At 38.2% G+C, this 12179-nt stretch overlaps 1 protein-coding gene across 3 annotated transcripts in view; it reads right to left on the bottom strand.

The window, feature by feature from the left end:
• Window positions 1–9936, bottom strand: part of LOC139713055 (lysine-specific demethylase 4C-like) — a 29269-nt gene extending 19333 nt beyond the window's left edge. For 2 of the 3 annotated variants that reach the window (XM_071624817.1, XM_071624815.1), the window contains exons 1-8: window positions 9853–9936; window positions 7915–8067; window positions 6985–7157; window positions 6184–6362; window positions 5165–5294; window positions 3176–3225; window positions 2545–2648; window positions 497–634 (exon numbers count right to left, since the gene is read on the bottom strand). In XM_071624817.1, coding sequence (XP_071480918.1) covers window positions 497–634; window positions 2545–2648; window positions 3176–3225; window positions 5165–5294; window positions 6184–6362; window positions 6985–7157; window positions 7915–8049 — 909 coding nt within the window. In that variant the 5' untranslated portion in view covers window positions 8050–8067; window positions 9853–9936. Of the gene's footprint in view, window positions 1–496; window positions 635–2544; window positions 2649–3175; window positions 3226–4287; window positions 4338–5164; window positions 5295–6183; window positions 6363–6984; window positions 7158–7914; window positions 8068–9852 lie in introns of all 3 variants that reach the window. The other variant, XM_071624816.1, reaches the window with a different exon arrangement.
• Between the last annotated feature and the right edge of the window lie 2243 nt (window positions 9937–12179).

Here is a 12179-nt window from a genome sequence, read left to right on the forward strand (position 1 = left end):
AGGTGAGGAAAGTAATTGAGAGCACACAAGATATGGTGCTCATCAGGGAAAGTTAATTGACATTTTGACCTTTGACCTTGTCGGAATCCACCAACATTAATTGACCAGCATTTTTAGGTTATGTACACCTGGGGCCCGTTGCATAAAACTTACCGTTGAATTTCAATGGTAACTACCGTCAAAATTAGGCATCACAGCCAATCAGCATCAAGGATTCTAAAATTTACCGCTAATTTGAAGACTTACCGCTAGAAAGGAGCGGTAAGTCCAGCGATAAGGGTTTTATGCAACAGGGCCCTGTAGTGCGAGTTTGGTGGTCACAGCTCAAAGCTGTGGAAAGTTGAGAGAGTACACCAAATGTTGTTGATGATGTCGCCACCGACGCAAAAATGACATCTACGTCCCACTTCCGCTACACAAGCAAGACAAAAAACAAACAAACACAATATTTGCAGAAGTTTTCTTCCAAGGGAATGTAAAGAGGTTTTCAACTTACACAGCTTGCTCTCTTCCCGTAGTTGATCCACCTGAGAGAGGCAAAGTTGGTGGACTCTGCACAGTTGTAGCCATGGTTGAAGCCAGCGTGGTAGCCATACGGAAAGGTCACCATGAACTCCCCTTTCAGCTGGGTGATCTGAGGGATTCAATTGTTATCGACAGTTCTATCAACAATGTCAGAAGTTATAGGACCAAGACGTACACACGTATGTATCTCTGTCAACATCACTTACAGTTATATCACTCCACGCTGCACTGAACTTCCACTGTAATTTTCAAGGGAAACTCCATCCAGATATTATGTTGCTAATTGTTGCTTATGCTATTAATTTCCATATTTTTCCAAATGTTTGGGCACAGACAGAACTTATCCACTGGAGGGACACATACAAAAATGTTTTACTCTTATTACATGCCAAGAACAGGTCTGAAGATTTTTTTATTATATATTCATTTATTTTATTCATTTATCTTTTTTTTTTTTGGTAGAGGGAAGTGAAAACTGGCAAGTTTTTGAGTACAAACTGAATGGTGAGCTGATCAACATCCTGAATTTTCACAGTTCATATTTTCTGTGTGTATGTGTGTGATTTTTTTCCCAAAAATTTTCAGTGATCTACTACTTTCATTTTTCAATTTTCATACAAATTAACATAATATCAGGATTGAATTTCCCTTTTAAGGGGAAATCCAAGACAAACACAACTTAGTTACAAAGAAAAAGAAAATCTTACAAGCACAACAGTGAAAGTTTGATCAAAATCAGACAAAATTTAAAGTAGGTTATGAAATTGTGAAGTTGTGCTAATTTTCATGAGACAGTTCTCGAACAGTTGATATGAATATGTTGGAACTAAGAAACCAGCGGGAATTGAACCTGCCTTCTACTGCTTTCTGGGCAATGACACTACCCCCAGGCTATTCCTGGTTGCCGAAAGTGACAAGATAGACTTGGAACCAATACCCAAGCTCCGAAATTCTGACATTGCTATGTAGTTAAGCAGTCCATGATTTTGATTCTGACTGGTTACTTTTTTCTGTCGTTTCCTAAAATGTAGATCAGCAGTTGCGATTTCATTTGTATTTCATTTCATTTGTACAGAAAGCAGACAAATTGAAGAAAACTCATGCTGTAAATGTGGTTTCTTTCGCGTACAGATACTTTCGCGGTTTCCATCAGTGCCGACTTTTTCGCGTGTGTTTAAATTCGCGGTCAGCAAAATCTGTGAATTCACAGTCGGCAAAAACTGCTTTATTTTGCACATGAAAACCCAAACTATAATCCAATTATTCTTGTATTTATTCAATAGAAATCAAAATTAAATGCGGGCTTATCTGAAATTCCATCTCTCGAGTACTTCATAACATGCTTGTACTTACATTGCGCGGTATCGTTGTGTCTATGTTGACCATCAATACACTCAGTGCGAAGAATCTTCGTGTGTGCATGTGCGCAATAGCATTGTAATAAGTGGCGAGTTCAAAACATTTTCGCATGATGTTAAATTCGCGGTTCAACCTCAAGCGTGAAAAGCTCGAAAATAAAACCACCGCGAAAGAAACCACTTTTACAGTACCTCATATCTTCACCCCTCTGCTTAATAATCTATTGCTTTCTTTCTTCTTCTTCTTCTTAACTTGTGATTTGCACATTTTCTAAAGACTCATTCTTAATGAAAAAATCAATCAATAAAAAAAAGGGGTGTTGCCCCAAAAGGTCTCAAATCTGTCAGGAACTAACTTCTTTTCTAATTTAAAAATTTTACTGGAGTATCTCTTCAAGATTTGTAGAGCAATTATTGTTATTTTGAGCATGAAGAAGTTTGAACTGATCTGTTTAACAGAGTCATTGGGAACGATGGTTACCTTTCGTCATAGTGAAATTTTTTGTTATAGCCTAACAGTAAGGTATATAAAGATATACAGATGATAATTTGAAGATCTGAATGTTTACTTTGTTCTAACGAGAATTCTGTTTTAACCCTGTTTGTCATGACGAGAGTGCACTGTATAAAAAAAAAGGATTCATGGATCTCTGAAATTTACCTTGTTGAAAGGAATTGAGTACTTCTTCAAGATGTGCGGAGCGATGATCGTCATTTTGTGCCTGAGAAAATTTGAACATATCTGGAAGTTTCCAGGGAAGAATCCTACAGATTGAAAGAAATAAACAATCAACAAATTATCATGAGGTCATACACTGTCATTTGGTAGTTTTTGTTTCATACATCATATGCAGCATCATTCTAGACTTCCTTGAAGTTTAGTGCACGTGCCGTAGTTGGGCAATCATGTGAAAATGAGGAATAATCATCATGTAGGTCTTACACTGCAAATTACATGTACATGAAATGTAATTAAGCTGAAAAGTTGATATATATATATATATATCATTTGCTACAAAATGCAAATATGGCAATTATCACATAGCTATGAAGCCAAGACATACGATTGTTTAGAACGGGTATCTGCATATTTTTTCTTTCATAATTGAGTAGCCAAAGCAGCAAATATAGAGAGAAAAAAATATATATATATACATGTATTTATAAGTACAAACACATAAATGATCACAGCATGCATACTGGTGTAGAGGTGAATTACAGAAAATGATACAAGTTAGCTGGTGAAATCAGTATGAAATTTAAAAAAATGATCAAGAGACAGAAGCGCCTACCCTCTGCAAGTCTCTCCAAACGTTTACCATGTTCAGGTGGGATAGCATACCTAGACAGACGAAGGGACACAAGGGGTTAACTCAGGTCACAAGAGGGTGAAAGATGAGAGAGAAGAAGAGCAAAAAGCACCAGTGATGTGGCTGAGACCGGTGACCTGACACAGCTTTTTACAGTTCTTATTGTTTGGGGATTTTGTTTCTGTTTTTTGTTTTTTCAACTCACGGTATTGCATGAAATTTGGCAAGAACATCATGACTGTGTATTTTAAGACACAATTATTCTGTTAGCTTGGGTCAGGATATTCTGGTCTCAACGGTTAGCACTGCAGGGCACTCAAACACACGGGGTGGTCAGAGCAGGCACAAGTCTTTCACCAAGAGACGTGTTCGCCTCGCCACCATCTTCCATTTACACAGTCCAAAGGGAAATCAGGATGCCTCGATTTTCAGGTATGAGTGTAATGCTCTGTAAGCTAAAGAATTTGAGTTTCTAGTTCAGTCACTCTGATTTTCATGGGGGAAAAATACTGTTAAAGTGTTATTAAACAGGTACTGGGAAATATGCTCAATATAAGCCATCAGCCTATCTTCTTGCCAAAAGCACCACAAACTGATGGTAAATAGGTGAAGACCAATGCTGAGGAAAGTCACAAGGTTGTGAAACTTCGAGATCATTGACAGGTACTGAATTGGTCCCCTGTTCTTGATCTAGAAATGTACTTTCATTTCCCCTCTACCAGTGCTTCACTATATTACTTGAAGCAATGCGCAAAATTGAGTAAATTAATTGACCCAGTAGTAAATAATGAGTCAATCTTACGTTTCCTACTGGACTAAAGCCTTGCAAAACCCATTCCTCAAAGAATGGTAACACTGCATTAAAGGCCTTTAAAGGCAGAGGAATGGAAATGTACATTTCACTCGCTTCACAGAAAGGCCAAGTGAGAGCCTCTCCTCTTCCCTAAGGGAAGGAAATGAAAGCAGTTTGCCCGAAGAATCTCTGATTTCCCTTCAAATGTGCATGTTGAGGATGGTAGCTCTGATAGACTTGTGCACTGCACTGACCTTTCGGCAGGAACGCTTGTCACTCTTGGGGACACAGGACCACTTACCAGCAGCCAGCCTCTCCAGGCGTTTACCATGCTCTGGAGGAATGGCATACCTATGTCACAGAGGCATTTAAAGGGAGGACAAGACAATAGAATCAATTCATTCCTGTGGCACGCTAGAAGGTGGTAACTGCTGGATTATTGGTTGTCACTACTGCCAAACAAAAGATGCCTGTTATCAATGAATTTCCACAGCTTTATACACACGTCTTCGACCTTGGACAGTATAAGAATGATGCCACAAAATTTGTGGGTTTTATTCACGATAACTACAACTGCAATGAATGACAGTGTATTTGTTTAGGGGAATTTCCCCAGGGAGAAAGTCACTTTGAGTGTAAATAGGGCAACAAACACAGACCATGACAATCTTACTGAAATGAGATACATATCAAATAAAAAGTTGTCAGATCTTCAAAAGATTTACACAACTTCCCAAGTTTCTGAACATGTCCAGTAATCTACTGTCGTATCATTCCTACCTGATATGAAGTAGGCCTGTTTGGAGTCCTTCTGAGTTTTAACATTTCAAAGAAAACAGAATTGTACTGAAAACAGTCTAGTGATAAATACAAATTATCAACTTCCTTTATATGTCAGAAGTTGAGCAATTTAAAGAAACTAATCTACAACACCTTGACTTCATTCAAAAAATATCTAGCATGCACTGAAACCAATACATTAATATTTTGTCATTAAACAAATTTATCCATCAGACCATACACTCACAAACATAAGTTTTTTGTCTCGTTGTCCTCACATTTTTAATTCCACATGAACACTTTCTTTCATGTTTTTCTTTACACATGTTTGGGTTGTCATGGCAGTATTTTCTTTTCTGGTCTAATGAACTGACATGCCCGTTTAACCCCTTTCCTACCATGACTTGGGAGCACCGTAGTGGAGGTAGTTGATGCTGTAGAGGTCAAGGTCCTCTGTGTGCCATGCAAACGTTGTCTTCCACATCCCAAAGTAGAGATAGGCTGTGTTTACACCCTCAATCTTTACTCCTGTGCAAAATGTGACAAAGAGAAAATCGCAATTTCAGACATACTACCCGCAATTGAATGCTTAAGATCATTGTACTTCAACAAAGTTACCAAGATGCATAAAACTCATAGATGTTTCATCCATGGATTAATTCGCAAAGTAATAAGTACACAATCTTGAACAGGTAAACATAGAAAGTATGAGAACAGTAGTCCTGCAGTATTTACAACAATAGTTTACACTGCAGGATCTGATAGAAATATGATTTATACAAGCACATTCTGGAATAGTGTCTCATCAGCACAAATGCACAGAATAGCTTTACCTGGTAGCAAACACATCCCAAACAATTGTTACAAAGTATACAGAGAGTCACTGCAACTCATGGTGAATCTATCAACACCTATCAGCCAAGCTGGGCACATTCACTTTAATCCAGAATACATCAACACATCACGTAATCTACTGTCTTTTCCATCCTTATGTGATTTCAAGCATGTGCGTTTGAAGTCCAGGTTGGTTAGAAACTTTTTTTTTTATAAGACAACAACTGTGGCTGGTTCAACAATAATGGATTGCACAAATGCCCACATATTTCTGATCATAAACATTAACGACATGAAAATAAAATTCATGCTGAAAATCACTTACGCTGAATGACAAGGATGAAACTCAAGGCAACATCTTTAAATCAAAGTAATATACCAGTCATTCAATTCCTGCAAAATTTTTATCCATACATAAGTCACATAAAGTTGTGTGTTTTTTTAGCAGTTAAAAAAACAAATCAAACAGACAGCAGATTTAGTGAAATCTTCAAGTGCTTTCTGAAACTTAATCTTTTTGATGTATATATATCATTGTCGGGTCATTGACGATGAAAGTCACCAACTCTCACTGCTATCATACCTTGCTCCTCTTCAATGATGTCCAGCACTGTGTTGAGGCGGTTGATGTTCCAGATGTCCACCCCTTTGTCGTACACAGATCCCGAGATGTCCGCTCCATAGATGGGTGAATTGTAGGTGATGTTCTTCCAGTACTTTCTCTCGAGGTCTTCGAAGCCAAAGTGGGGTGGTGTTTGGTACCTGGAGAATTACATATTAAAAGTATAAGAGGATGAAACAATCTCAGAACATGATTACCCTAATGAGCCGAATCACAGATGTTCTGATAATCCCCTAGTTATGAAATTACCAACCTGAGAAAAGTTAATATATTTCTATCCTGTAACAAACTTTTAACTGCGGGATATTAAGAATATTAATAATTATCCATACATGCACTGACATGTGTCAATTCACAGTCACAGTAAGATGCTAAACTTTAAAACTGCTTAGCTCCGTAGAGTCTTGAGTTTGCAGTGACTAAAGTACTACCAAGACAATTTAACAATTACCTTTGGTACAACATGACTTGCCAAACATACCGTCCAAGGAGAAATATCAACAAGTCTGCCTTTCCTTGATGATCAATACCCGAGTGGAATGATCTACCAAGCTCTGTGATTAATTAAAACTCGGTCAAAGAAATCCCAAGATCTCCATAATAGACCATGATCAGCCTCTGGGTAGGACCACATTCAAACTCAAAACAAGCACACAAGTTGAATTCATCTTTGTGACAGGCTACACAGCCCTTTGAAGATTATCCACACAAAAAAAAAACCAAAAAAAAAAAAAGGAAAAGAAGAAGAAGAAGAAAGAGTACCTGGCACTGTTGGCAAGCTTGGCATACTCCTTGACGGTCATGGCCTTCTTCTGAATGTTGTACTGGGTGTAGAGTCCCTGATGACCCATCACCTCCTGCTGGATCGGGGCTGGAATCACCAGGTTCAAGTCATCATAGTTCTTCCTCGGCACAAATTCCTTGGGGGGAATCACCTGACAGGAACAAACACAGAAATATTTACTGCATTTACATATTTCTTATTTCATTCAAGATTTTTTTTTTTCTTAAATCAACTTACTGGATGAAAGAGAATGGTGCGCCATCATATCCATCATCTGCCTTGTGGTATACCAACCAATCCACATTAGATGTTCCACTTTCAAAGTACAATTCATACAAAGGGACATATATTTCGGGAATATGGAAAATCTCCACACACAACCTCTTGTCCTACTCTGTGTCACATGACTTGTGCAAGCAGGTAGTCCCAAATACTACAAGATTGCAATTTTCTTATGGTTATGGGGATGGTATAGTTTTGGTTGAGTTGGGGGATTCAGATTTTAACTTTTTGCATGATAATTAAAAACCTATTATGAAATATGAAAGAGCATACAATTTGAAGAGGGATTAAAAGCTTATTTGATGAAAGTTGGTCTTGAAATGGCTGAAATATCAAAAAATGAAGTAAAACAAAGTGCTCGTAATGTAAGGTGGATCCCACCTTTTATTAGGAGCACTTTGTTTGTAGATATATCAGCCATTTCACTAATAATTTTCATTAAATAAACTTTGAATTCCTTTAAAAATTGTAGGTTCTTTTATATTTCATATGAGGTTTCGTATTATCTTGCAAAAACTTGAAATCTGAATCCCTAACTCGACCAAAACTATACGATCCCTTTAAAACTACTAGCCCAGGCCTCACAAGTGAGTGTCTATTTACTCATTTACAAACAATGAATTTACCTTGGCTATGCCTGCCTTGTGGGCTCCCTGCGATTCCATGTACGCAATGTAGCCACTGAAGTCCTTCATCTCCTCCAAGGTCGGTCGGAAGACCATAATCTTGGGGATGTTCTGGGACGAAGCCGTCAGACTCATCTTGGCTGCTACATATGGCTTTGCACGGAAACAAACAAGAGGGGTTGCCGGTTACTACAAACTTTAATTTGTTGGCTGACATTGATAAGGAATAAACTGAAAGTTTGAATTTCATGCTATATTTGATGGAAATTAATACAATCCAGGAATTTCACGATGCCACTTTGAGGGGTGCTGAAATTGCTATACAAGTAATGTGAAGTCAGGAATTATTTGGACGACATTGCAGCAATAGTAGTACACACAAACAAACAAACAAGCAAACACACATAAACTATCTTTTGCTGTGTGCATGTTCAATGAAGTCCAACAATATACTCAATAATAATTCCAATTAGCTCCCTACCCCATCCCCATTCAAGAGAATTAATTTCTTCATACTTAAAGAAAAATTAATTATTGCACTTTACTTGCATTTATCTCTCCCAGTGGCAAAAAGTAGGCCTACTAAAACCCAAGTACTAACTTCTACTATTGGCATTGCTGCGGTTTCTACACCTTAAAATTTCGTTCAGAAAAAAAAAAATATCAAAGGCCAAGATACTAAATTTACATTAAAATTCTACTTTCAGGAACATTCAATGATAATAACATTAATTATTATCAAAATAAAAGAGACATTGTGGGGTTTTCCACATAAAAACATGATGTACATAACAGCCCATGTTGAATAAAAGGTTGTACACTGCATACAGCAATTTGTAAACTCACTGGTAGTGACTGGGACTTATCACTCTCTGACGTATTCATCCGCACAAATAGTTCTTCATTTTAGGTGAAGGGAGATAATGGTACCAGTGCAGTACCAGTAGCAATAGTTCGCCACATCATGCATCATAGAATTTAACACTTAAATGGACCAAATTATCACTCTACATCTTGCAGTCATCAAGATGAGTACTATGAGTACGTTATAAAATCACTTAATGAGTAAAATCGAATTCTGCAGCGACACATTCATGTCTTCCAAGAGCGCCTGCATGGTGTTGAACATCCACAACACTTCACTGCTAATTTTCTAACGTTGGTACTGTGACGATAATTCCACAACCTGCATTTAAGATTAAATTAATTATTCTTACATGAATCGTTAACATTTATTGCTTGCTCTATATTCAAAATAAAACCTCCCTTCACGGATATCTTTCAAAAACGACTGTATTTAGCACCCACAAAATGTCATAACTTGGCGACAATATGAACTATCGAAACGAAGCTGAGCGTACATTCCCATTGCATCATGACAGCGTATGGAATACACACACACACACAAGGTTCCCCACACACAAACACACACACACTCGAGTCTCAACGAAAAAGAAGGGGACGCGATTTACGCTGTGTGCACGGGGACGCGTCCCCCTACGACTGCCGACCAGCCAGTCACTATTTGTATTTAGCCGTGTGCTTCACAGTAACAAGTCTACTGACCAGACGAAATGACAACTGGGCATATAACTCCCACTGTAACATTAATATCACAATCATTGGACACTTGATACGATAATCACGAGTCCTCATGGGCACTATATTGAGAATGATTCGTATATAATATTTCATTAGTGCAAATTTTGGCAATAATCAGCTGTTTGCTAGCGAACAAAACAGATGAACCGAACGAGACCTTGTTGGAGAGCCGACAACGGGTCTACGTGCAAATTCCCTGTCATCGAGTCTCAGTGTTCTCAATGGAAAAACATGTCATTTCACCAGCTCAAAATGAGTAGAAATCGATAAAACAACAACAATATTTTATCAAAACTCGTCATCAGTCACAAAATCTACCATAAAATGAAGTCTTACCTTTATCAAATGGACGATTTACCATTAAAAATGCAAAAACATCAGGGCCTTCGCCAGAGGACGCGAAGTCGGGAAGCAATCGACTCGCTCATTTACAAACCGTATTACAACCATGTGCAATAATATACCTACACCGTTATAAAATATAGTTCGGATTTGTCTATACCAAAAGCAAATCAAGCTCCCTTTTTTTTCTTTTTTTCTTTTTCCAAAATCGATTTCCACTCTTCTTTTGTGGAGTCACTCCATGTTGAGGAGTGGTGATATCACGAAGACTCATCTAGGGTTTCTATTTCATTATCTTATTTAGCGTTTTCAAGACGGGATCAATTTCCATTTAATAAAACACAACAACAAAAACGTCGCTGCATGATTTTGCCCTGCCAGTCATACCGATGTCGGGTACCAATGCAAGCGTGCCGACTCTACGGGGTTATGAAGTTATATCGAAAATTGGGATTCCCAGTGTGATAGCGGGTAGGCTATAGGATATAGGCCTACGGTAGGCAGAAGTTGGGTTCATAGGAAGATGGCCTATCTGCAAGTTACCTGGTTAGCTAGTAATATCTTATTCGACATTTGTTCGATGATACACAAGTAGGCCTAGCCCGAATGAGAAACGTAAACGGACCGGGGTGGGAGTGGCCGGGCATATTGTGCCTCTATGTAGCTATACCCACCCATCCGTATGAATCAGTCATCAACAGGATATTCATTTCGTTTAAAAGTCTTCTACAAAAAATACGTACGCAGGAATATTTTTCTATCGCGATCGAGGGCAAGATTTATTCAACTGGGGGGGGGGGGGGGGGGGGGGGGGGACATCCATTCGAGGGAGCGCAGCCAACTTAACGGGGGAGGGTGTGGTGGAATATTGTGAATTTTTCGAATTGGTACTCACTTTTTTGTGTGTAATATTTGGAAAATGTTCAATAAAAAAGGGGGAAAAATCAATATTCAAGGATAATGCATGGCTATAAACAAATTGTAGTATCTATATAGATCGTCCCTTTACTTCCCGTGTGCATTGGCGTCTTTACTGTGCACTCAGTCTATAATGGAGACGGATCGAGCCGGGAAGCGGGGGGGGGGGGGGGGGGTGTGCATGGGAGGGGGTTCCCCTTCCACACAAGGAAGCTTTTGCATTTTTAGATGAGAAATTCAGCGACATGCTGCACATTTTTTCAAGGGATTATTAAAGGCATTATCTACCATTTGCAGCTGAAACACCCCCCCCCCCCCACCCTTAATGCTGCAAAATAGTTCTGAAATGTGAGTTAGGTATAGAAACAACCAATGTAAAAATTTTAATCATCATAATCAATGCTAATATAGTTAAATCTACAATTATTCCTAGACTAAACCGTCTACAGTTATGGTTTAGTGAGAAAATTAATAGTGATGTCTCCTTATATTTTAGGCTTTATTGCGAAATTTTTATTTGGTAGGATGTTTTGTGATAAAACTGACCTACACAGTTATTGTAATAGCTCGAACATATTTAAATCACTGCTCCCGATGATAAACAGTACCTTTAAGAAAATTTTCAGTCAAAAATATGAGAGATCTAAATATTCAGGACAATGTAAATGGCGAAATCGTGGTAATATCCAAGGAGGTATAATCCGCGTGTACGTCTGCCACCGTTTACTAAAGTTTGTTAGCAGCGGGGGAGGGTAAGGGGGGGGGGGGGTCCCCTCCCATACAAGGGAGCATTTGCACTGTTAGATTAGAAGAACGATCTGATGCACACTATGTGGAAGCTTAAGAAAATATTCGAGCAAAAAAAAAAAAAAGAGTAAGAAATATACATTATATTGAGGGAAAATTTGAATGGCTATAAGTCGTGATTTGATTATCTGTCACGTATACACGTCTTGTCCCGCGTGTGTGTCTATACTGTTTGCGAGTCAAGTCTTTATGGAGGTGTGTAGCGCTCATCCATAAGTATAAAGTTGATGACGAAAAAGAAAAAAAGAGAAAAAACGGCGGTGAGTGGAGTGGTGTGAAATTGTCACGATAATGCTATGTGTCACACTTTTATAGGATAACGAGATGAGAGAAATGTATAACTAACAAACACAAGAAATAAAAATAATTAACATTTTAATTATTGGGTGATTTATTGAAAGTCTTATATTCGTGTCCAAGAAAAAGAGGCCTTTGAACATTTCTTTCCCCCTCCCCCTGCTTACGGCTATGATTCGGAGTGCCAAGTACATTGTAATTTACATGACAAAATCCTAACATTAAGATGATTATCATTTCCTATTTAAACACTTCTTTGGATTTCTATAAACTATCTGGTTAAAACCCCCTCATTATAA

Source organism: Diadema antillarum, unplaced genomic scaffold, assembly GCF_040938485.1.
Source record: "Diadema antillarum isolate AM-2024a unplaced genomic scaffold, OU_Dant_1.0 seq00001899_RagTag, whole genome shotgun sequence".
In the NCBI taxonomy this organism is placed as follows: domain Eukaryota; kingdom Metazoa; phylum Echinodermata; class Echinoidea; order Diadematoida; family Diadematidae; genus Diadema; species Diadema antillarum.